The sequence below is a fragment of the Carassius gibelio genome, chromosome B13 (genome assembly GCF_023724105.1).
Source record: "Carassius gibelio isolate Cgi1373 ecotype wild population from Czech Republic chromosome B13, carGib1.2-hapl.c, whole genome shotgun sequence".
NCBI lineage: Eukaryota > Metazoa > Chordata > Actinopteri > Cypriniformes > Cyprinidae > Carassius > Carassius gibelio.
Genome location: NC_068408.1, coordinates 7,642,030 through 7,669,532, shown reverse-complemented (window position 1 = coordinate 7,669,532; position 27,503 = coordinate 7,642,030). Strand labels below are relative to the sequence as shown.

The 27,503-nt window shown below is 35.1% G+C and overlaps 1 protein-coding gene across 4 annotated transcripts in view; it reads left to right on the top strand.

The window, feature by feature from the left end:
- adgrb3 (adhesion G protein-coupled receptor B3) overlaps window positions 1-27,503 on the top strand; it is a 151,297-nt gene that overhangs the window by 84,648 nt on the left and 39,146 nt on the right. For all 4 annotated transcript variants that reach the window (XM_052573162.1, XM_052573164.1, XM_052573163.1 and 1 more), the window contains 7 exons: window positions 1,183-1,377; window positions 4,020-4,088; window positions 8,253-8,361; window positions 14,428-14,574; window positions 16,453-16,528; window positions 20,318-20,420; window positions 21,911-21,954. In XM_052573162.1, the coding sequence (XP_052429122.1) occupies window positions 1,183-1,377; window positions 4,020-4,088; window positions 8,253-8,361; window positions 14,428-14,574; window positions 16,453-16,528; window positions 20,318-20,420; window positions 21,911-21,954 (743 nt within the window). The remainder of the gene's footprint in view (window positions 1-1,182; window positions 1,378-4,019; window positions 4,089-8,252; window positions 8,362-14,427; window positions 14,575-16,452; window positions 16,529-20,317; window positions 20,421-21,910; window positions 21,955-27,503) is intronic.

The window sequence follows — 27,503 nt, the reverse complement described above, 5'->3', positions numbered from 1 at the left end:
CGTCTCCTTTCTCTGACACGCCATTTTCAGGTCTTGGAGTTTCTACTAATGAGCTGATGACCTGAATCAGGTGTGTTTGATTAAGGAGACATACATAATGTGCAGTGTTGGGGTGCTTCCATGACCAGGGTTGGGAACCACTAAGTTTTACACTACTGTTCAAACATTTGTGGTTGGTTACAAATTTTAATATTTTTAAAAGACATTCAAAAACTCTTATGCTCAACAAGGCTGCATTCATTTGATCAAAAATACAGTAAATCAATAATTTTCTCTTATAGTTGTAATTAAATATTATTACAATTTAAAATATTTAACCCTTTTTTGACCGAGTAAGCAGGCACCTATAGCAATCTCTTATCAAAGGGTTAAACCATCTAAAACATCATTCCAACTTCATAGAAATGGCCTCAAACCACATAGAACACCTTGGCAATCCTGTAGGGCTCCAACAGGTTTAAAACCATTTAGAACAGCTTGGCAACCATAGCCAGAGACAAAACCATTTAAAACATCTCATCAACAGTAAAGCAACAGGCTACATTATATGCATATGCTGATTAGTTATGTTTTGAAGCATGGTAGCTGGTTTAAGATGGTCCTTAGTTGGTCATGAGCTGGTTAAAAGCTGGCTATGAGCTGGTTCTGAGCAGGAGCAAGTTGCATAGGACCAACACATGACCAGTTAAAACCAGCTATTGACCAACTAGGGACCAGCTTAAACCAGCTCAAACCAACTGCCAACACATACAAAATAAATGCTTCAAAACAAACCTAGCCAACGTATGCTGTTTTTTCAACAAGGTAGGCAAACCACTCGTATTTCCTTCTGAAAATGTAAAGACTCTAAAAGAGTCTAAAATGTTTTAAATCCTATATCAATGTATCAAAACATTGTTCTGTCAGAGCTTCTTTATCAGTCCAACACGACAATACTGCATCAACCAACAGCATTATTTTGGAGTGTGACTATCTACTCATCGAGCCTATATCAGACAGGACAGTGTTTGAGAAACATCATTCTATAAACAGTTTGTTTAATGTTGCTTGAGGAATTATACACTTCACCTTTAAATACTAACTATAGTTCTTTATATTACAACTTACTGTTAGTGTTCTGTTATAGTTACAGTCTTTGAAGGACACACAGAACCCAGTCTCTTTCCCTGTGTCTTTCTTTAGGTCCAGGGGCACCTTGCTAAAGGTCAGAGGAATTTGGCAGGAGATGGCATGTCCCAGGTTACGAAGGTCCTCCTGGACCTCACCCAAAGACGCAATTTCTATGCAGGTGACCTTCTCTCTTCAGTGGAGATTCTTCGAAACGTCACAGACACCTTCAAAAGGGCCAGTTATGAACCCTCTTCTGATGACTTTCAGGTAAGAGAGAAAATAATCTGGTTCTTGTTAACCTCCATGCCTATATGCATCTTGTAGCTGATTTCATTTAGGCATCGTGGTAAATTAATTTGTCTTAGGTCTTGAATGTTGATAATGCAGGTTGAAAGTAGCTACTGATATCGCACATAAAAGGTCCTGATTACAATACTTTTTACAATACTTTTTGAACTACTGTTTTTTAATAAATAAATGATTTTATCCACCAATAATGCATTAAATCATATATTATGGCTTCCAACACAACTGTTTTCAGCTGTGCTCATATTGAGCAGAACATTTGAATATTAGAATGATTTCTGAAAATCATGTGACAGTGAAAACAGGAGTAATGGCTGCTAAAAATTCAGCTTTGTCGCCACAGAAATAAATACATTTCTTTTAATAATTTACGATTTTACTGTCTTTATTGTATTCTTGATCAAATAAATGCAGACTTGGTGATTTTTTATTTTCCAAATTCCATTTAAAAATTATACTAACCCAAAAGGTTTGAAAGGTCAAATAAATTGGAAATATTTCATGATATACTTTAAAGGGTTATTAAATGCATTTAAATGGGTTTAAAATAATTGCAACTATATTTTTTTCAAACTTAGTTCTCTATGACATTATACAACAGTATAGTCGCTAGTGAAGGGCTTGGGACTGTGTGCATTTTTGTGCAGCCAATTAGCTGTCATGATGTCATTTTCCTCCAGAATGATTAAACACATGGCAATGTGATTGGCTCTAAAATGCATATCTCCAGAAACGAATGCCTGTGCGCAGAGATAGCAGCATGCCAGTCACATGTTTCTGGGGGGTGATGTTCTAGTCGAGGAACTGTCGTCGAGATTAATGGGAATACGGACAGGTTTCTCCAGATATTCTAGGCATTTGGTTGAAGTTAGCAAAATGGCTAAAGTTAGTAAAACATCTCCAGTCACTTACAGCACCTTCAGAATAGCAATGTCACTGCTTGGCACCATGACTGATAAATATCTTGCCGCTCTTGCCCCTCACAGAGAGCTTATGGGATTGTGACACCGTGCACCAGCTGCTGATAAGAGATAGTCACTAAGTCTATCTCATTCTATCTCAAAGCTCGTAGCCTTCCCAATGCCGAAATAAACCGATTTTTTCATGACCTGTTCGTTAGAATCTGGGTATTTTTACATAATACGGAGTGTAATGTGATTTTGTGCGTGTATGTTTGTGTGTCGGGTTGGTGTAGGAGGTTTTATCTAAGCCCTGATGTGAACCGGTGCGGCCCCTCCTCCCCACGCATGTGTGCCGGGGTGGGTTGTGTGTTTTGGAACGTATTAATGCTGTGTTTAAGTGGACGCATTACCACCAGAGGGAGCATAAGCATTCAAGTAGAAAAACAAGCGTGCCGGAGCCAAGACACTGCCTCTCTCCTGCCTTCCATGGCACAGAGCAGCAAACAAAAAAAGACAGGCGCACATCCAGCTGGATATCTTATTCAGCCCAGTCACCGCTGCAAACATCAGCTCTCTTTCCAGTCTTGGAGTAGACAGCTCTCCCAAGTGCCTTCAAACTCAACGGACGCTCTCTGTTCTTCCCCTTTAATTCTGTGCACATTCGAGTGCTTAGGAAAGATCAAGCAATCCCTGAATTGAAAGCAGCAGGAAATCCCAGGTGTGTTTTAGAGCCGAGGCCTCTGGACATGTCCCATCATCTCCCTGTAAATCAGTGCTGTGATCCTCAGAGTAATTCCCCGAGACACTGTTTGTTTAGACTTCCGAAATACAAGGGAGATTCTTCATTATTGCCTTTTCGGGGAACACCGAGTAGATTTTTTTCTTCTTCTCTCAAACATTCCAGATATGAAGATTTCTAGTTAGCTTTATCAAGGGCTATGTAAAATTTCAATTTAAAGTCAATTAAATTCCTGTATCTACTTAAGCAGTAGGTACAAGAAGCTGAGCTATTTTTATGAATACAGTCACGGCTAAAGTCACAGACTCAAGTACATTATTGCTTTTTCAGTGCTTCATAATATTAAATATCAAGTCCACAAATAGTGTTTTATTATGCAAATTCATTAAACATTATTCTTCTGTTATAGAATATTGTCCTTGACAAGCAGGATATTATTCTTTTGGTACTCTGCATATACATACCGATTTTTCAAAAATGTATTATGAGGTTGTTCTGAATGAATTTAGTCATTCATAATGCCTTATAATACATCTCAGAATCTGTTCTTATGAATAGTTAAAACTATAATTATCATACACTTTTAAATTCCTTTATATTCTTTCAGAAGCACATTTCTTTAAAATACATGGTCAAAAATCATATTCATGTTTATATCATGCATTATTATGCATTGTAATTTTTAAGGACAATCATGTTTTAAAATGTTGTTGTTGTTTACTCCCACTTTTCAGGTTCAATATCACTATCCATCTTACCTTTATTTATTTTTTTATTATTTCTTATTTTTTAAGTTCACTTTCCTATTTTACTTGCTGAAGTTTAGGTGTAGAAATTTGTTGCAATTCACGCTGAAATTTATACTTTTTAAACTATACAATTTATATATTGACTGAAATGTGATCCCAACTATGTTCCTGAGACAGCAGCATTCTACTAACAACAATTTCTTCTCTCCACAGAATTTTTTTCAGATCATCAGCAATCTCCTGGAAGAGGAGAACAGAGAAAAGTGGGAAGATGCACAACAGGTGGGTCTGAACATTGTGAACGAGTGTTTTTGAAGCTTCGGGGTCGAGATTGCTTTATTATGGTCACATCGCAGAGAGTATCTGGTGTTGTGTGTCACTCTGCGGCTGCGGCTCAGTGAATCGATTGCCATCACCAGTGCAGATGCTTTAGGTAATTGTCAGGTCAAAGAGGTGCCTGTCTCCACAGGCAGGGCTGCGTCAAATCAAACCTTTTCTGCCAAATACCGACCTCCCTGCTGTGCTGATTGGTGGAAGGACATGCAATATCCACTGCATCCACTTGGTGGCAGCAGCATTGGCAGCATATGTCCAGCTCTTATGCTTTCCATCAGCAGTGACGGCATTGTCTTCTCTCGCTCTCAGAGAGACAGTGTAAAAGCAGCCTGAGGGATTTGGACTTCAACAAGCTGAATGTTCTTTAGAAACTTAAAGGAAATCTCCAACTGCATTATTATTGCTCTGAAACAAATTGAGTGTATTAAATGTCTCTTTCTTTCCTTTAAGCCTGAACTGGTAATGCCTCTTAAGCAGACGGTGGTAATGTTAGTGTCTGTCAAATGTAAGCTGCTTTTGGAGCTCCTTCGTCTAATGTTTTCATCCGAGTTCTGGTAAAACACGAGTCCTTGAGCGGAGCGGGGTGCCGGGTGTCAAGCGAATTATCCCTTTAATGGAGTTTGCAGTAGGGCAGTGTCACAAGGCTTTTAAAGAAAAGCAATATGTTTTTAAGTCAGGAGTGTGTTCGGAGATCAGGTCACGTAGCCGGTTGCTTGTTTTGCCCAAGGTGTTTTGCCTGGTTTAGAACGGTCCCAGGAGCAGACGGTCTCTCGTTTTCCATCCACGTTCCTCCTCTGCTTTGTCAAAGATTGAATCTTCAAGCTCCTCGAATCATTAAAGGACATCTGAGACGCTTGTCACCGGCTCTATCAAACGATTGGCCTTAGAATGCCCTGACGTTTAAAGATCACCCAGGATTTTATCTTGTCAGTCTTGTCTTCTTCTTTAGAGTCAGCTCGTCTGAGCTTTGATTGCCAGTCTAGAGTTCACACCTCAGATTCATGGCAGTCTCTGCTGTTCAGGCAAAGTAGGGGGGACTTTTTAAAGGAAGAAGCTTTGACTTGCCTCGCAAATTCGCATCAGGAAATAAAGAAGAGCCTGAGGTTCATTACTAGTTTCAATGACTGATGGTCTTCTGACTTCTTATAGATAATAGTGAGGTAAAGTTATTTTCTTATCCTAATCAATAGGATATTAAATAATAATAGTAAATACATATAAAATATATGTGAAAATGTTATATTATACACACACACACACACTTGTGAACCCCCCGTAAAATTAAAGTTAAACATATGATATTAATAGATTTAATATAAAAAAAAATAAAAAAAAAAAAAAAAAAACATTTAGCATTATTTTGCATTATTGGTACTTTTCTGTTAGTAAGGGAAATTGGCTTTTGAAGTATAGTACTGTATAAAAGATCCTATTCTGTAATAGTAATAGTAAATTATATTAATAAAAAATAAATTAAAATATAATTTTATTTTATTTTATGTTATTTTATTATTAAAAAAAATTGTAACTATACATTTAAGACACACATATGTATAATAAAAAATGTATAGATACAAAAATCTTAGAAAATGAATTTAGTTAAATATATAATATAATATTCCATTACCAAAAATGTTAGTAAAGGAAGTTGACTTTGTATTTTGGTATAAATGAGCTATGTTTATACCTGTTAGCATACTCCAGTTGGATATGCTTGAGACTCATGGTTAAATCTACATAGCAGAAGAGTGCACCAGTGCAAAAAATATATGACAGTAAAGAGCACATGATATGATAGAACAATTTACTGTATTTGCGTGACACTGAGTGCTGCAGCAGTGCTGGTTCATCTAATGGCCGTCAGCCTCGGCCATTTCCCGCATTGCTGTCTTCCCTGCACACTTCAGCAGCCCAGCGCTGTTGCCATGGAGAGGGATGCTCTCTGCTGTCCCCCAGCAGTCTGACCAAGGGGGGGGTGGGCCCTCAGCATCTCTCTCCCCGTCTGCAGCCTGTCTGATTGGCTTGGCCCAAGATCAGCCCCCGTTCGAATGCAGAGCCCGACTCCTGCCAGGGGGATTATTAGATATGTGACTCCATCGCCCTGTTTCTCCACCTCACTAAGGGTGCTAATTATGAAATGTCACTCAGTGCTATTTTTCTGCACCCGCGTTTTTATTTTGCAGACTGGCTGTAATGTGTTTCTGCGCTTTGTTTGTTGTCACGACGAGAGGGAGTTCAGATGCTAATGAGACGAGAGAACTAGGAAGCACAGTGTCATATGGCATGTAAATCCATACTGTAAATCTGCTGCGGTAAAGGGCTTAAGACAACTTGGCATGAGAAAGTCTTGATTAAACTAGTATAGCAAACAGTGCAGTCTAATTTTAGCATTGTTTATATAGTATTATAGTGTTTTGTTTTGTTTTTTAAATTTCTTTTAGTTAGCTTTTACATTTATATCTTCAATTATATTTTTGTCAGTTGTTTTTGTTTTTGATTTTTAAAGTTATTATTATTATATATATATTTTTTCATTTAACTTTTAGTACTTAATATTACTTTTATTTCAGTTAAATGCCTAGGCAATATTTTTAATACTTTAATATTTGTAATAATTTTAGGTTATTAACAACACAAAAACCTTGCATTAAGTTTTCATTTGTCAACATATTTAACTACATTAGTCAATGGGAACAATAACTTCTACAGCATTTCTTAATCTTAATGTTAATATTGACATTTAGTAATAATTTTTTTTAAGTTATATTACAGTATAATAAGTATATAAAATACATCTTATAAAAATATATGGATGTGTACTGACTTGAACATACATGTTATTAACAAAGCATAAATGCTGTAAAAAAACATCAATGATCATTGTTAGTTCATGTTAGTTATTATTAACTACTGATAAAAAAGTTACCCATTTTATTTTATTTTATTGATGCATACTATTCAAAATAAATAAATAAAAAATAATTGTTTGGCATCATGAATGCCTTTCAACCCCTCTCTTCTCACCACTTGATTCCTCTTAATGTATAAAATAGTACCATTTAATAGATGACTTTAAATAATGATTAACTGAATAGTCCTATTCTTAAATATTCTGTTAATGAGTCTGAAAAAAACGGTCTGCTCTTTATAAAAGTTCTCCTAGCCCTTCTGTTCCCTCTAAAGATCTTTCAGACTTTCAGAGTGATGGCAGATGTAAATAGCCGAGTTCAGTCACCTGAAGGTCAAGGTTTGGATCAGCAGAGCGTGATGCTATTGACTGAAAGAGAGCAGGTACTTTGACAGGCTGAGGCTGTGGAATCGGGAGGCGGTGAGCCACAGGCCTGAATTCCTCCACCGCATTTGCTCTGACACTGATGGCTGGTCCTCTAGAGAGGCTCTGAGCCTTGCACAATCACTCTGCTGCATGAGCTTGTCTTTGTGAAGGACTGCGCAGACAGGATGCAGGGCTCTAAAGTGTGAGATACAGAGGAAGTGCCCTTTAAAAAGTCTTTATAGTCTCCTTCCAAAAGAGTCTGTTGGAGTGCTTTTACTAAGCTGACTGTTGTCCTATCTATCTATCTATCTATCTATCTATCTATCTATCTATCTATCTATCTATCTATCTATCTGTCTATCTGTCTGTCTGTCTGTCTGTCTGTCTGTCATTTATTCTGTTGTTCCAACATTTTATTGATATTGTTCTTTCTATCATTTTGTTTTTCTCTCTGTTCCATCATTTTATTGTTCTTTCTCTCTATTGTTCTAACTATCATTTGGTCATTCCATCCATCATCCATTCATCCATTCATCCATCCATCCATCCATCCATCTGTCTATCATTCTTTCTATCATTCTGTTGTGTATCTATTCATTTTCAAAGTTTTGGACTAGCATTTGTTCTGTCGTTCTTCTGTTTCATTCATCATTTAGTCATCTTTAAGCTTTTAAACATTCACATTTGACACCAACACTTTGGTTTAATTTCATTTAAATATAAAATTGGATTCCAAATCCATCCTTAATCCATCAGATTTGTATCTGTGTTTGATACTCTTTTCGCAAATAGAGGAACATTTCTCTCATTTGTCCCCTATGATTCTCTTTTCCCAGATTTACCCAGGGTCTGTGGAACTCATGCAGGTCAGTGAAGAGTTCATCCACATCGTCGGGCTGGGAATGAGAGACTTCGACAATGCCTACCTGATGACAGGAAACCTGGGTAAGAGAGCCGCAGAAACCCTCCCGCCAACCACTTGTCTTGCTGACTCTTCCCGTCAGTTCTGTGTGTCGTCAGTAATTGAGGATAAATGGTGCATGGAGGGGGACAAACAACCGCCAGTTGATAATGTTAATTAAAATCAGCCCTTTCCACTTAATGTACTAAATTCTAATGCAAACAGCCTCATCTTATTTCAGCTCGGAAAAGAGGACTCTATGTTTGGGTTCGGTTATATCTATTGCAGCGTGCTTTGATTTTCATTTTCAAAAACAAAATCTTTTGGCCCCTTACCTGATTGATTGATTTTATTTCTGTTCATAAAGTAGGGCAGTTAAAAGATAAAGCATGACTCATGCATTTTCCCATAAACCTCCCACGTCACTGAAAGGAATCCAGTGCTAAATGTCGGCTCGCACACAAATACTGATCTCCCTCCAAATCATCCGAACAAAATTAAAGTCAAATAGCTAAAAAAAAAAATGCTTTTGCTTCCAGTGATGAAGCACATTTGCTTATTTCTCTTTATTCGATGGCACAGAACATTAACCCATGAAATTGCAATCTGCATGAATTGCATAGCTCAACAAATATGAAATGAATGGATTAGGATGACCTTCCTATCCATCAGCAGATACATAGAGGAGTCTATAATGTTTGCATGCTTATGCACAATATCATTAAAATGGTATTTTCGTTGAAGGTCGTCTTTGATATTTTTTTTTTTATGTTAACTTGCCATAAAACACAGACAGGATTGCGAGTGCCATGACATTATGTACAGTACATTGATGTATCCTGAGATTTAAAGCTTACTTAGTATCTTGCTTAATATGGGCAAAAATCTAAATTACATTTCTTCTTAAATCATACATTGCATTATCAGATTATTTTGCATAGTTTTTTGGGACTTTGGTATCTCCTGACTTAAAAAAAAAACAGTTTAAGTATTGAATTTAATGACCTTGGCCTTCTTGGCCGTATCCAAACTGCTCATTTAATATTAATTTGGACCTTCTGAGATTGTTGAAGGTTAAACACCTTTCACTGGCCATTTTAGTAAAAGAGTTTCAGGCCCTATTTTGTGTCCCATTATTGGAAGTGTCATTTATATTAATTTACCTGCTGACTTTCACATTTTATTTAACGAAACCACAAAAAAAAAATGTTTCGAGGTCTTTTTCCAGGCAAGAATGTATCTTCATCAAGCCAGTTCAGACATGACCACTACATTTCAGTGTGTAAGATAAAACGCACAGCCAGAACATCAACATCATGATGCAGGAGAGCTATAAACATTTTAATGTCAGCCACTGACAAGGCAAAGTAAACCTGTGATTGAAACTGCTTCTTGTAGTCTGAAGGTGAAACTGGGTGATGTTCTGTCTTCCAGCTGCTGCTACAGTTTCAGAAACATAAAGAGGCTTTAGTAAATCACTCATTATGTCAAACATTATGTTGATTTGTAGCCCACTTTTTATTATCTAATTACCAGTCATTTAAATGAAATGAATTGTAAACTAACTTTGAAAGGGCTGTATTCAAAAGCATTGGATTTGCTTAGGATGGTATTTAAAATTCCACAGGCAGTCCTGCTTAAACTTAGGACTCAGTAATATTTCATTTTGCAGCTTAAATATAAATATAAATATAAATATATATATATATATATATATATATATATATATATATATATATATATATATATATATATAATTTTTTTTTTTTTGAAGTGCTACATCAAGGCTTTAATAGATAAAGATTCATATATATATATATATATATATATATATATATATATATATATATATATATATATCATAATGCTGTTTTCGTTCTACAGTATTATAGGCAAAATGACAAAAAATTTATTTAGATTTTTTTTTAATTTCCTTATCAGTGAAATTAAACATCTGTCTCAGCCAGAGTCTGCTCTCTCTGATTAAAAGAACAAAATGGTACTGCTTGTACTAGCCAAGTAAAAATCATCTGTCATAGTAAGATATTGCAGCATCATTTCCAGCCAAATTTATAGCACGTTCTTGACACCACAATAAATACCTTCTGTCAGCACGACACACTGTTGCGTCCGCTTTTAGCCATATAACCTTGATTGCAGAGGCTCCCTTTTCCGCGGCATGTCTGCTCGTAGAATAAACAATGACTTTGTCTTAGTTGCAGCTCTTTAAAGCTAAAAGTTTTATTTTAATTTTTTATGTGTTTAATGGATATTGATTTGTGTGCATTGATTACTCAGATGAGTTGAGAGACCCTGTTGTCTACTCCAGTAAATAGTCTAACCTTCACATTTAGCCGAGATTACACTGAAATCTTTGACGTGACAGAAATGGCCTGTTATTCCTCGGTAGGATCCAGTCATTAGGCTCATTAGTTACAGGTGGGCGCAGGTGCCGATGCCTCCTGGCTGGGTTCCCTGAGGACCGTTTCCCACAGCGGCGTCTCAGCACAGACTTGAGCAGGAAAACCGCTCTGAGCACATCCCAACTAAAGAGATCTCACACACAGAGGGAAACCAACTGAACAAATCACTGTTGCAGGAGATGATTAGAACCTGTGTATATAAGAGGAGCCCTTCACTCCACAACACTGTTGTGTGGTTCTTCATCCTTTTTTGATATGCAAACTCTTTTGCGCTTTTAAATTTGACTGTTCATTTTGCTTTTGGTTCTTTTAGGCTGTGTTTGAAATACAGTGCAGACTTCATGTTAATAGTATGGTACATTTCCTAACATTTCACTTCACTTGTGTAGCCATCTTGTGTAGTTAAGGATACACAATATACAAATTGTGGCTGATATAATAAGCAAGTAATTATTTTCCGTAATATAGCTGACAAACAATAAATGTTACCATTTTGTTTGTATTTACTTAAATGCATTAATGTTTTTTTTTTAATAGAGCCAAGATTATTTACTAAAAAAGGAAAAGTTTTTTTCTTCACAATTTTTGTTTCTGTATTTTTTCTATACGCTTTGTGCGCAGACAGATGCCAATGTTGTCAAAACAATCCCAATTCGCACGCATCTACAAAATGGCAAAAAATGCTGTATTATGCACTTTGAAGCCTATTTTCTAAATTCTGCATTTCAGGCTCTCAAAACGCCTAAATTCCTAAGCATTTTCAGTTTTTTATAATGTATTTATCAGTAACATGCAGCAGGTAAATGAAGCAGGATTCCTTCTGAACAGAGAAGCCTGTATGGAGGTAAAGATCACTAAAGGGCCTGTGATCTCATACTGTTTTAGAGCTCAATGTTTGAGCTGCTTCACCCAGTGTTCTTCAGTTCTTCCCTGTGCGCTCCTGTGACTAATGCACTCCTCCAGCTCCCCACACACAGCAGCTGTCAGCACTGCCACTCTCCTCCTCCTCACACACACACACACACACACACACACCCTGTGCCCGCTGTAAGATGGTCCTTACCTACACCTCAATGCTCATTACCTGACAATTCTCTCTTCTGCTGGAGAGACCAGTCATGCACCAGAGTTTGCACCATTAAAATAATATTTAAAAGGTCTTTTTTAATTTAAATAAAAAAATCCTGGAATTTTAATTAAGGTTGCAAACATGATGTTAAATTGTAATTTGATTTAGAAGATGGGCAATGTAGTTAAAATTGAATGCTTTTCATTGAAATTCATTAACTCATTGAATAACATAAATTTATTTGCCTCTGTTTCTTATTAAATAACATTTCAGTTTATGGATCATCATAAAGAACACTTAATTTCTCGTATTAATAATAATAATAATATATATATGTATGTATGTATGTATGTATGTATGTATCTTTTCTTCCAAATGACACCAAACAATATTAGAAACGTGCTGGCAAAAAAGACAAAAATAAAATAATGTTCTGAAAATGTAAATGATATCATGGTGCAGTTTGATGTTAATCGTTTTGACTGTTTTGTGCTTGGGTTTAAAAAAAGTCTAATTAGTTGATAAAAATATATTCTACATATTATGGAATAAATAGGCACAATTAGTCAAACATTACAGTGTTAATTTTGTCAGCAAATTCGGATTTAGTCTTAGTCTTAGTCTTTTGAATAACACACCATTTAGTTTTAGTCACATTTTAGTCATCTGAAATGTTTTAGTCTTAGTCTAGTTTTAGTCGACTAAATATCATAAGAGTTTTAGTCTTAGTCTAGTCTTAAGTCTTTTAGTCGTAGTCTAGTTTTTCTTTTAGTAGAACAAAGTCAACTTAGTTGACTTGACTAAATGTTTCCATCAGTCTGTTATGGAATGGTATTTATAAAATAAACATAAGGCCTGCTCTCAATGAAAAATATACATGCTCTCTGAAAAAGATATGCATTCGTCCTGAATGATATGCAATGCATATGACATTCTTTCAAGATGAAGTACAGTATTATTGAAATAGACAACCACCTATATTATATTTGTATTGTATGTTCATTATATTTCTTTATTTGTGATATTTACACAAAGTTTACATTTTTTTAAGTTTGTTTTTGTTCATTTAAAATAGCACTGCATAGTCTTCACTGTAAAATAAAATACACAATCAAACCAAAATGTATTCAGACACCTTCATCATTTCTTACAATATCACAGTTTATTTGCTGTAGTTTAGAAATTGGTAATAAAATATGACAATAACTCAGGGTTAAACTGTGTCAGAACAACAAATTCATCTTGATAATGTCGGATGCAATGCTTAATTTGGTTCAGTCTGTGGTGTGAAAAGGTTGCATTAGCAATTAAAGAAAGAAACACTTAAGCAAAACATGCTCAGGTCCCTATTTTTTTTTTGTTTGTTTGTTTTTTTAGTCACTAGTAAAACAATATAATCTATTCTATCTGATTTTTGGATTGACTTTGGATAAATTCTTGTTAAAACTACAAAGTAATTTAATCAAGAGCAGTGAGTGATTTACTTTCATTTTCATACATTAAAGACACAGACAGCAGAGCTAGTAAATTAGGCGCGGTCACTTTAAGAGACAAATGCATCCATTATAAAGATACACATCCGATTTCATTCCAACTCTTTACTTTCACTGAAGACATAACTACAGACCTTTTCGAACACACTTTCCAAGACGGGTATTTCGACATATTTAGTATGTATTTGTTGTCGGTACAAAAGCAAGAAGACTTTGAGACGTGTCTCTGCTTGCTCCCTGAACAACAGAACACCGCGCTGCTGAATTTAGCTCTTTCACTTTTCGCTCTTTTTCTTATGTTTATTTAAAATGCGATTTGTATTTTTTCTTTCACGTGCAGGAGGACGCAAACGTCCTGAAGGAGAGCTCGGTTCAGTCTTGCGCGAGTAACCAGCTGCTCAGTTCAACTGTCCCGCATCGCGGGGCTGAAGCCAACTTGATGTGTTGAATGCTCGGAGCACGTTATAAAACGTATTCTTAAAATACACATTTCTGTTTTAAGAAATGCTCATATTAAAACATAGCATTACACATAAGTAGGTACAAAATAATCAGTGATACATTTACGACCCCATAAAAATTTGGGTCGCAATGGCATTTCAAAAGGTCGCAGTGTAGTTCCCTGTGTAAACAACTTAACTGTTATGAAAACGTCCTCGAAACTGTGCGAATTTCTGCAAAATCATCTTTGTTCTCTTTTCTGTGTAACTGCTGCTGCTTTGTTTAGCTGTTGCGCTTGCATTTGCCGCGGCTTTTTAAAATGGCTCGGCTGCTTCTGCATAGATCAACCTACCCTCAAAGATTCGCTCTGATTGGATCTCTTCTCCATTCGTCCCTCCCATATATTTTCGTCTCATTTTTATTCGTTGACTAAAGTGTCAGTTATATTTCGTCACGTTTTTCGTCATCATATCTGACTTTTTATTTAGTTTTTATTTAGTTTTCGTCCGTGAAAAAGGTTAGTTGACGAATATTTTTCGTCATAGTCTTCGTCAACGAAATTAACACTGAAACATTATTGATGTAATTATATATGTTTTGTCACAAATCTTGTGTTAGATTTCCTGTCTTGAAAGTGGATGGGGAACAAACTGTCCCTCCTGATTTTTTGTGTGCTTTTTTTAGTTGCAAGTATAAAGAGGATGCCTGCGCCATCTGTGATAACAGACATTAACTTTCCAATGAAGGGACGGAAAGGGATGGTGGACTGGGCCAGAAACTCAGAGGACAAAGTTGTCATTCCTAAAGGAATCTTTGTGCCCCAGACAGCAGGTAATGTATATGTTGCTATCTTATGTCTTGTATAATAAGGCTACATTAAATAGATTGTAAAGCCAGTTTTCATTCAGTGCATTTACATTCAACAAAGCAGGCCATCAGCTTGAGAATCAAGCTGTCAGTGAACGGCAATAGACAATCTTTTTCCAGAAAAAATGCTTTGAGTTAAATAATTAACGCAATAAACAGCATCTTTTAGGCTGACACTGGACGTATTTTCTTTCCGCTATGGAAATTACATCAATGAATTCAAGAAATTCCGGCATGTTATTTAATAGGGAACAATAATTGAAGTTTTTCACACCACGTTAATATTTTGTTTTGTTCTAACAACTAATGAAACCCAGTTTGTTCAAGGAATACAGAATGAAATAGTAGTTTGTAGACCTGTCTTTTTTGCAGAGTAGTGCATACATTGATGTAGAACAAGTGATTATTTAATTAGAGTTGCCTTTTACTATGTGAAATCTTGAAAACTGAACTTTTCCAAAGCCAGAAATCAGGTGAAACTAATAAAAATGATATTCCTGGTTGGTGATACTGTGAGTGAGATTTTTTTGTAGAAGTTAGAATTTCACACTAGGTTTTAACACTTAAAACATGAAACACTTGGCAGACTCTTAACTACGTTGCATTCATGGAGTTACACTTTTTGCAGTTTATGCGTTCCCTGGGAATCGAACTTATGACCTTGGCATTTGCTAGCACATTGCACATTGCTCTACTCGTTCAGCTACAGGAATATTTTTAACTGTATGTGCTAAAGTATATGTTAGAGATAGATAGTAAAGTTATCTCCTTTTTTATTACCTTTTATACTAGTGCTTTCAAATGATTAATCACGATTAATTACATCCAAAATAAAATAAAATAAATAGTTTACATAATATCTGTGTGTGTACTCTGTATATTTTGCAATCATGACTCATTGTATTTTCTCCACTTATTTATTAATTTTTAAGGCCATGAAAACGCTTTGTCACTTTGATTTTTTACATTTAAAATTTACAAATGAAGGCATATTCCGTTATTTTGGATCATCAGTAGGATGTTAAAAGTTTAGTAATCGCTACCATAATATGATTGTGTTCAAATTTCAAAGCGGTGACACACTGTGACCGTTTAATGGGATAGCTTTGAGATTACAAGACTACATGTCAAACGCTTGCCATTTGCCTGTTTTAGAGGAGACTGCACTTGGTTCGACCACATCAATTCAGATGACACAGCACTCGCTGTATCCTCTCAAACAATGATAGTAAAGAGAGCTGAGCACCAGCGCACCAGACTATTTACTTAATTAGGGTGATCAGTCTTATCTGAAGTGTATCAGAGGGAAGTAATGAAGGATTGATTTAATACATAACTCACTCCAGTTTGCCTTGAGCTTGACTAGAGGGCTGTACAGAGCTGTTTGAACCAAGATTAGCCTTCCTGTCAGCAAAGAAGACCTTTGCCTTCTAGTTATCAATAACCTTTCTAGTATAGCCTGATCTACCACTTGATTCACTATTGGCAGGGAATTTATGATGGATTAGCTGTCAAGGATATTGTTTGGCAAGAGATCTGATTTTTAATGAGTATTTTGCAGGTTTAGAGGTTAATGAATTCCTGTAGCTTTGAAAAAAAGAAATCTTGTTAAATTACTTTGGATTGAATGATCCCTACATGGAAGTGGGAAGGTATTAAAATAAAATTCCTGCTGTCTGCCTCTGAAACAAATCTGCACTCTGAATTATTAAATAATCATCCATGTTGCTGAGTGAAAAGTTGAAAAGGAAGCTGAGAAAAACAACTTTGTGTGGAGATGCTATTTGATATGATTAGATAATGTGATTATAGTATCATCTAACCTAGATTGTTTTCCGGCAGATATGGATGGATCTCCTGTGTTCATTCTTGGAACAGTTCTCTACAAGACTCTTGGTCTTATGCTGCCTGGTCCTCGGTAAGACTCTCCAGTCATTTAGATGAAATATTACAAAGATGTCATACAGTAAGAGAGATTCCCAACCAAGGATACTTGTACCCTAGGGACTACTCAAGAAGGTTCCTACCTAGAAAGATTTTGATCCATTAAACCTGTAAAATAGAAAAATTACTTGAACAAGTATTCATCAGGAGAAGTTTTATGTTCTTTTATAAAAAGAAAATCAAATAATGTGTGTAATATGTGCAAGTTTATGAATTTATGACACCCGTAGAATACATTTGTTACTTTGAGGGTCAGATTTGTTTTTTTATTTAAGTGAATAAAAAATAACATAAAAAATGGATACATAAAATATTTATTTTTATTTAAGTGAATAAAACATAACATAAAAAATGGATACATAAAATATATTTTAAAACTACTTATTGTCATTCTGCTTTTGAATTTGCTGCCCCCAAAATTAGGACTGTACTACAAAAGTTAATGAAACCGGAGACAAATATTCCAGTATATGCATTTACGAAAAATTACTAGTAAGTGCTCTGACCCTTGACTTGTAAAAGTTTTAACTGAGATTTAATAATTTTTATGTGCTATATGTTTTGGAATATATGTTTGAATTCTTCACAGGATTTATTTATTATTGAAAATAACAAGAACTTGTTCTTAATTAACTTGCCTGGTTAAATAAAGGTCAAACAAAAATAAAAGTACTTTTTAATATATTTTTAAATCAGAAAATTCCCTGTGCAAAAAAAAAAAGTGATGGTTTAAACTTCCATGTTTATTTCTAATTTCTGTTTATTTCTAACCTAATTAATTTGAAAGGTTTTTCATATATTAGATGCAAGCAAATATTCAAGAATTTACCTTTATGCTGATTTGTTAATATTTGTCCTTTTTATTTTTGTGTATTCATGTCATATATATGCAGTCATAATCTTTTTAAGTTTGAAAGTTTGAAAGTTTTTTTCTGTCATTTTATAGCATAGAAATTATGCTGCATTCATGTTGGAATTACTGTAATTTCGATTGAAAAAAAAAAAAACGTTACAAGTTTTATCTTAGGAAGCTAAAACTGCATGATGTCATTTAACAAAAATGACAGCAGCCTCAACAGTTAAAGGTAATTCTGTTTGATTATAGCCCGTGTAACATGGTGCTCTTTCTTTGATTTGAACTAATATAATGATAGATTGTAATGGGCGGCCTGATTTGGCATCATGGATGTTGCCATAGAAACCAAAGATTTCTGTGTCTGAAGATGTGAACTACTCAAATAAGAATCTCTGAGTTATCATCTAGTATTTTCTAAATTTCAGCATTTTTCCAAGCTTCAAATGTCAGGTGCAGTCATTGTTTATTATGGTGCTAATAAGGAATTTGTCCTTGTATGAAGCTCAGTTATGTGACTAATGTGTTAAAGCCTAGTGACAAATACTGTAAACGAAAAAAAAAAAAAAAACACAATCATTTGTTTTAAAGAAAGCTGTTTCACACAAATTCCTTGTGATTTTCATCTAGTCCCAAATACAGAAGCTGGTACAAACACACTACAGCGTTTTCACTCACGGCAATTCTTGGTTATGCTCAGAGTCCATCTTGAAGCTCGGGATCAAAACCTTCTGTTTCATATGAGGACTTCTAGTCAAACCTCCAGAGACACACAGGACAGGACAGACCTTTCCTGGTGTGGCTCTGAGCTGTCTGTCATACCTCAGCAAACCCCAGTTTGATTCCCTCGTGCAATTCCCACCGACAGGGAGAGAGTTCATGGAAAAACAGAGAAAAAGGGCGGTCCTCTGTTCTTGAGCAATGTTGGATTCACTAAAGCCAGTAGGGAGATGGAGATCAGTACAAACAGTAGAAGATAACAGAAGAAAAGTGTTACAAAGAACAACATAGCAGAAGGATTTTTAAAGACAGATCATGTTGCTGAACATTTAATCACAAGACAAAATACTCTAGTGTGATAGTTACAAGAAATGTGTGGTTATTATTATTATTATTATTATTATTATTATTATTATTATGTATTATGTAAATTTATACCAGAACATGCAAACTGTTTCTTTTTTCTTCTATATGTATTGAAAGTAATTAATCACTATGGCTTTCAGATACACTGAGAAAATAAATTGGTTCAGAAACAATTTTCATCCAGAAATTGCTAATAAATGTATACATTTGTAAAACACACTCCAGTAATCATCCAATAATCTGTTTTATTTTACAGCTCAGAATTGTATTTTATTTTTCTGTGTAAGATTATCAATTAATAAAATTCTTAGTCAGTTGTATAGCTTTAATATATTGGAATATAGTATCCAAATTTAGTTATATGGACCACTTTAATAATGGTGCTGTTTTCTGGTCACCTTTTACTTTCATTATATGGTAAACCTTTTGTGTTTTATTGGGGTGTTGCTAGACCCTTTTTACCGTGTTAGATTGGTGTATACCAACCTGTAAATGTTAAGCAATCAAGTATGTGTGTTAAATTGTGTCATCTACAACAATGACAATGCAGCTCTTTTTTGCACATGCAGCTTGTGAATGGCTTGTAAAAGACTGTATATCCATTTATATCCAAAACAGTATTTAAAAGGATAATATCAAAATATGAGCTCACTTTTTTGAAGCGGGCCTGTGCCCCAATACTGTTTTAAACGCTGGAAATGATGACATGATGGAGTATATAATTACAGAATTGTAATCTTCATTTTTAAGAGTTTGTGTTATTTCATGCATTTCAGGATGTGTGGACAGTCATGACACCACGCAACACCACATCTGCTTGATTTAACCAAGAGGCTGCTAACCATGCACGGATAATGTCTGATCCCATCTGTACATTTATTTTGAAAGGAATCATTTTTGCCTTTAGGCTGATCTACTTGCAGACAAAGACAAATTAATTTTCCTTGGCATAGTCTTCTCAATTCATATGCATTCTAAATACCATAATCAAAACTAAAAAGAATGTGACAGACAGTGAGGGCTGAGGAGTATGTCTCAGATGTAGCTTTTTTGTAGTCTTTTGAGAAGCTACTTGTTGGGCATCCATTTTCTGTCTTTGCTTCTTTTTAAATGGACCATGAAATCATGCCCTAAACAGTTCAAGTTGACAAATGTTATACGAGGAAAATTGGTTTAGTTTAGAGGAGGAAGAAGCATGCAAGGAGAGCGATGCTGAGTGTACTTGAATCTTAATATTGAAAGGATTTTTGCACCCCTGTTGCATTAGATAAGCGCACTCGAATGTTTACAATTTATGCCAACCAATATTGGTTTTAATAATGAAATTAAAAAAGTAATAAAGCACATAAAAGTACTTGAAGTAACTTTTTGTGTCTAGTGATGACAAATGACTGCTTTCCATCTCTATGTGATCGTTTTACCCAGAGGCGATCATTTCGGGTTAATCAAAAGCTAAACAATTTTCAATTTGTCAATGTTTAATATATTATAACTTTGTCCATCTTTAGAGTTAGATCTTGATATTTCATTTATTTATAGTCTAATTATTTCACCTTCTAAAAAGTAGTCAAGCATATCACTATTTCTGGCCTCTGCGAACAGAAAATATCTTATTTGAAGGGAGAAACCAAAAATCACGACCTCACACCGATTTTCTAAACTGAGTCCAACCTGGAAAGACAGTTCTGTGCTAAATGAGCCATTTCCATTTAAATGCTCAGAATGGGGAGTTTAAACAAAAATCAATGCTGATGATAATGGAAGTATTGAAATTAGCATTTCTCATTCAAGCATGAACTGACTGTTGTGTGATCTAACCCACAGGAATAACACTGCTGTGAACTCGAAAGTGATTGCTGTGATTGTCCGACCAGAACCCAGGGTTACAGAAGCCCAGCTGGAGATTGAGTTAGCTCATCTAGCTAATGTAAGCACCAGTCAGATCTCAACACGCTTCACAAAAACAGTCAGTAGAGGCTAATTAATGCTGACATGGAGGTCACATATATTTTAAAACCTCCTAGTTTTGGACTCTTTTACTGTTTCACTGGTCTGTTGGTTTAAGGAGCATGTTAATATGCCATTTATTTTACACAAGGGAAGGAATCTACAGCCTTTATGTCCCAGAGATCCTCCATTTATGGAATATCATCAGAAGGGCTTAAAGAAGTCCTGCATCTTATGTGGATTTTATTATTATTATTATTTTCTTTATATTCATTATTATAAAAATTACAAATACTTATTTATGTATTTATTTATAGTGCAAAAAATAATAACTGTGCTAATAATAACTTGTTCTCTTTAACACATATTCACAGAATAATCTATTATTTGCATCATATGAATCATAACCAATTGATCTACTATAGAAAGCAGCAACGGTAAACACTAACTTAGCATAAAAATAAGGTTAAAATAATATACTGTATATGCATACACACTGGGGTGGCCATATGCACCATTCATATGGGACACGTGCCAGCCAGGATTTCAATATTGCCTTTAATATTGGCTATTTGCACTGTGCAGGCTGATTGTTGTGTAACATACATGAGAGCTATAAAGAGCAAAGCAGACGGCTCCTTATTCTTTCGAATCGCTTTCACGTGTTTGTTCATTCGTTTGACTTGAAGTATTGTGGCGCACTTCGTTTTTTTTGGATTTGTGTGCAGCAACGCTTCACGTCAATCGAACGAACAAACACGTGCGCATATTTGCATTGCTTTGATCGTTCCCTCTTGATCTCACCTTCTCACACGCAGCCCCACGATTGGTCGATTAAGTACAATACCTGCATGTTATTGGTCCAACTGCTCTCAATGTTTTAGGTAATATTAAAATCCTGGCCAGGACATGTCCCGTATGAACGGCGCATATGGCCACCCTAATACACACACACACAAGGTTCTGCAGCAAATGATCTGTTCTGCATCAATACAAACACTTCCACATGTAATTGTGTAATTGATGTAGAAAGCAATGAAACATATGGCCTTTTAAACCGAGACTAGGAGAAGAATCTGGGTGTATTTGAGCTGAATTCGGAAAGAAATGTAGTTTTCTGTTCCTCCTTGAAGCAGTACAGCCAATCAAAGGGAGCTCTACAATGCCTGTGTCATCTGTTTCAGGCTCATTAATCAACAGACAAATAGCAGTAATTAGTCCAGTAATTAATTTGCCATCACCAGTTATTTCTCTCCTTATTGTGTCATCAAGATATGGCCCCAATGATTACAATGGGAGCACTTTTCTCCACATCGCTTTTTTCCCCTTTCCTGTTTATCTTTTAAATAACGTGACTTATGCTTTGAGATATTGCCTATCATAGTGAAAATGTCTTTTTATTAGCATGTACTGTGATGTCTAATCATTGTGCTGCGTGTCCAATCACAGTATGTGTTTGTTCTCTTGCAGGGAACAATGAATCCGTTCTGTGCACTGTGGGACAGCTCTATTATGTAAGTGAAAGTCAGTTTTATGTCTCCAAGATTGTGTTCTGATTTGTGAAAATGAGCCTTTAATACAATAACTTCACAGCCAATAATAAATTGTGGTGCTTGTTGAAATATCCAGCCATTGTATCCATGGAAACGTGTTTCCACTGCCATCGAGGTGAAACAGTGGCTGACATTAGCAGTAATAGAATTTTGATTGTGTTATTCTCAGAGAATACATTTGATAGAAAAATATTTAGAAGACTTGTGGTGCTGTCAGGCTCCTCTTATCTTTTCACTCTAAAGTCAACATGAAATCAGAACTGACCTGGTTTATTTTATTAATTCCTGTCATTGGTCAGAAAAAAAAAAAAAGTTTTGTAATCTTAAATCAAATTCATATAACTGGTTTCTAATGCTAAGCAATACAACTAAAACTGTTAATATTTCTCAATATTTTTCAGCCTTTTCAATGTAATGTTATAGTTTTACATTTAACATTTATGGATTTATTTTTTCTTTTTCATATAATGTACCATTCCACCTAAAATTGTGGCTGTTATGAAAAGTTTTGATTATGGGAAAACTGATCTTGAATTACTGAGAAATACACTACAGTACTCTGAAAGCATAAGTATCCAGATGTGGTCTTTCAGAATAGATCAAGGACGAGCTTACCTTAACACAACCTTCAGGTTCTCCTGGAAACTACAGTGTGAGATCACTTCCACCAGTCCCCTTTAAAAAACTGTTTGAGAATAATTACTCCAGTGTCACTAAAGTATGAGTAAAAGATGAAACGGACATCTCCCCAACCACTAGAAGGCATTACAGCCAGGCCAGCCGCAACAATTTTATAGCTGGAGAAAATTAAATGAGAGGTAACATTAGGATGATATAAACCTTATTTTCCTATTTTGAAGTGCTTTTCAAAGAAGTACTGTAAATACACTACCTTTCAGAGGTTTAGTTTTTATTTTATTATTTAGTAACGCTACAAAGGTACAGTTAATGTTGCAAATGGTTTTTGTAATACGAAATGTTTCCTTAGCAGCAATTCAGCATATTAGAATGATCTGTGACCCTGGACCACAAAACCAGTCTTAAGTGTAAATTTACTTGCTTTTTATTTATTTATAAGTTATTTATAAGTTTTATAAAAACTTTTTTTTAAAATAAATGTATAAATAAGCTTTCCGTTTATGTATGGTTTATTAGGATCGGACAATATTTGGTCGAGATACAACTATTTGTAAATCTGGAATCTGAGGGTGCAAAAAAATCTTGTCCAAATGAAGTTCTTAGCAATGCATATTACTAATCAAAATGTAAGTTTTGATATATTTACGGTAGGAGATTTACAAAACATCTTAATGGAACATGATCTTTACTTAATATCCTACTGATTTTTGGCATAAAAGAAAAATAAATAATTTTGATCCAAACATTTTTTTATTTTTTTATTTTTGGCTATTGCTAAAAATATACCCCAGCAACTTAAGACTGATTTTGTGGTCCAGGGTCACATTTCTGTATGTGTATGTAACACTGAAGAGTAATTTGTACTTTTACTCTATTTTTGATCAAATAAATGCAGACGTATTGACTTTTCAAGACTTGTTTCAAAAATATACTGTATGAAAAACAATCTTACTGACCTCTTGGATGGTAGTATACCTGTTGAACCAAAGAAACAAGTTTAATGCATGACACAGGAAGTAGAAACACTGGTGGCCCAATATTTTATGGAGATTTTTCCATTCTGAAGTGGTTTACTTATTTAAAGTGACATACAGTACATTTTCTGCATGGAAGATCACCCTAGGCACAATTGTGATGGTTCATGGATCGATTCTTACTAGCATTAAACCTAAAATCTTTGCGCTCAGGTCTTTAACCGCTAAATTACCATGACCATTAAATTACTATGAAAGAATCTCTTTGTCTAGAACAAATGTTGTGTGATGGATTTCGTGGTGGATCTAATATTCTCTATTGTCACTCGTGATTGTGACTATAGCCCGTAGACCCTCTTTAGAGACATTCCGTCTTGTCTTTGCTTTTCATCTGGTCCATTTGGATTTGGCAGCCTTTTCTCTTTTGTTCCCTTAGCGTGCAATTAATAAACCAAGTATTTCTTTTGGCCAGGCTGTGCAGAGACAGGTTCTGTTGAAGGGATGATTTCTATAAATGGGAGTCAGGTTTGGCCACACAGAGATGTCTGTAATGCTAACAAGTTTTATTTAAATTCGAAAATTTTAGTACTGTGTGTACCATGCCATGTGTTGTTATTTTTCCTTTGTCATATTCTTTTAGTATTATTAAATATTTTATCTCCATACAAGATTCTCTCTTAGTGTCGTGTGAGTGCCAAGTTTAGAAAAGTATTATAACGATACCCTAAAAGTAATCTTAAAATGATCTGAGTAGTTTAAGATATAGTTCACCCCAAAAATGAAAATGTGTCATCATTTACATTTATACCTGAACATGAACCTCATTTAAATGCTCTCATTTTGTTCTCTGTACAATGGACTATTTGTTGCCATACTGCTAGTGTTTTATTTTGTTGTTGTTGTTTTTTTGCCCATGCAATTAAAGTAAAAACCAAAAACAACAACAACAACAAAAAGTTTTGCACGTTTGGAACAACATAAGAATAAAAGATGATAGAATTTTGAGTTTCTGGTAAACTATCCCCATGTTTTGTTATGATGTTTCTCAGTAATTATATGATATCTGTATAATCCCAGTCATTTCATTATTTACTTATTTAGTCCTGTCTGGCCCATGCTGTAAATTGAAACTGGCTTCTATTTAATCTTAATCATCTTCAAATATGAAAATTACATGGTGCTTCTGAGGCAGTATGAGCCAGACCTCTGTGCGGTGACCGATAAGAACACAGAGAAATCGTATTAATCAAATTCAATTTTCATTGAATGAAGGGCCACCCGAGTCTGCCCCCTTGAGTAATTTGAGCCACTGGAATGGATTTTAGCCCTGTGGTATTATTATATGCGGCTTATAAAGAGGGAGGGGTCTCTGCCCCAAAACACTCAAGAATATAAACAGGCTTCATATTTGCTATTAAAAGAGATCCGCTCTTATTAGGCTCAAATAGTGTGGATTTCATGCCTGTTCATGATAAATTTAAATAAATTTTCTGTTGAGTTAAGTCTCTAATCTGTTTGCATGATTATTTATGTGGACGCATGTTCGTTAATAAATTTGTTTGTTAGCGTGTTTACTCTTTGCACAAAATCAAAATTGGCCTATGCAAGCAAACAATTACAGAACACAAATGCACAACTCTATCAGCTCTCTCTAGCATGATTGTGCATATTTTGAGGTGCAATTTTAATTAGCCCCAAGAGATTTTCTCAAACAACGAGGGAAAACAGCTGCTGATTTCGATGACATTCATATCATAACATAATATGCGTCTCTTCTTGGAAGTCATTATGTATACGCTAGTGTATACAAGCTCCTTGCGAATGAGAAATTTCATTTTTTTAACCTCTGACATCACGGGTTCAGGCAGAGTGGAACATTTAAAGGACTTATTCACATAAAAAATATAATACTCTCATTATTAACTCACACTCATGTTGCTCTAAACCTTGTATGACTTGTGATAGTCTCATTTCCATCTATTTAAAATATCTAGGAACCTGTCATGCTTCCACAGAAGCACTAAGAAAGCATAACAAAAAGTCCTGAAGTCATTCAATAGCTTTATTTGGAAACGTGTTTTAAAAATTAGCTGAAAATTTATTCACCCTCAGGCCATCCAAATTGTAGATTAGTTTGTTTCTTCATAGGAGCAGACTTGTATTAATTTAGCACTACATCACATGTTCGCCAATGGATCCTCTGCAATGAATGGGTGCCATCAGAATGAGAGTTCAAACAGCTGATAAAAAAATCCCGATAATCGGTATAGAGGATTTGTTTCTTACAAACCCATAGATTTTCACTTTACAAGACATTAATTGATGGACCGGAGTTATTATTATGTTTTAAGCCGCTGTTTGGACTCTGATTATTATGGCACCCATTCACTGCATAGGATCCACTAAAGCAAGTGATGTAATGCAAAATTTCTCCAAATCTGTTTTGATGAAGAAATAAACTCACCTTCATCCTGAATGCCCTAAGCATGAGTAAATTGTCAACAAATATATATATATTTTTTTTTTTGGGGGGGGGGGGGGGGATTATTCCTATATAAATATATTATTTTTGTTGTTGTTGTTGTTATTTCTAGATCTCCAAGACATGTTCATGAGAGAAGCTTGGATTCAAAAATAGACTGAGTCTTTTCAAAGGATTATTTCAGTTCAGTCCCATTTCAGTATTGGTCTGAATTATTTGGTCATGAATCAGACTGATCTAATTCTTGATTTCTCAGTGAATCAATTATCCAGTTGCTGTGGTTACTAGCTCACTGGAGGAAGATTATCTGTGTATAACGACTTAAATTTTGTTTTGTTCTTCAGATAAGGGAGTAATATGACTTCCGAAAACTTTAAATATAGCACCATTTTTAAGAACCAGTTTTGCTTCTGCATCCTTTTGACACTTGAAAGCTTTCATTCCCCTTTCATTGTAATGGAAAACAGGGCTTGCATATTCTATTGTATTTATTTTTTTTGTGTTTCAAGAAAGCACGAAAGGTTTGGAAAAACATGAGGTTGGAGGACAAACTGAGGTTAAGTGTCTAGACTGGATTTCTTATTCATGTAGACTTGGATGCATGTTGTTGATTGCCATTGACACTGTATTTGTGAGGAAAAACAATGAAGCTTGTTCATTGTTTGCAAGAAAGTAGTAGGTGTACTGAGGCACTGATTTACAAAAAAAAATTATGGTAATGAGTAACTGGGGAAAAAATTGAGGAAAATGTGTTGTGAATACCTGAACTCACCATTACAATCCTGTTTGCTTATAAGCTTTGTTCACTTAAATGGCTTACATTATCCTAGACATGGCTTCATGATAGCATTTGTATATAATCAGATTCAAAGTATTTCTTCCCCATCCCAGCAAAACTGATTAGCAGTTTCTCCGAAACTGTCAGGAAGGTGTGGTATATGTCCCAGCACTGTGAAAATTATACGTTACCTTGATTTAAAAGCAGAATCTTTCTCTCTAAGGCAAAATGTTGCTTAACTCTGCATCGGTCATGCAGATTCTTGTTTGAATACTCACAACTCTATAAATTTTTGCATGTATGAAAAATCACAGGAGGGCCATACTTGGCATGAAATATTCAGAAGGGATAAAAGTGATGGTTGGAACAGCAAAGGTCTTGTATTGGTTTGCCATTGGCTATTTTACTAAAAGTAGTCTTAGAGTAAAGTAGAGACTTTTTTTCATATTCAAATCTACTTTTCTTAAACATTCATTCATTTATTCAATGGGTAGAAGAATTTCCAGCAAAAACATACAAAATACAGAATCACATAATCTGTATAAATTTGTATGACCTTATGTGGCATTAACAGTCTGTATTGGTTTATGGGTAGCTGACTTGCAAGTGACAAGTACTCAGTATAGCTGTAATTTAA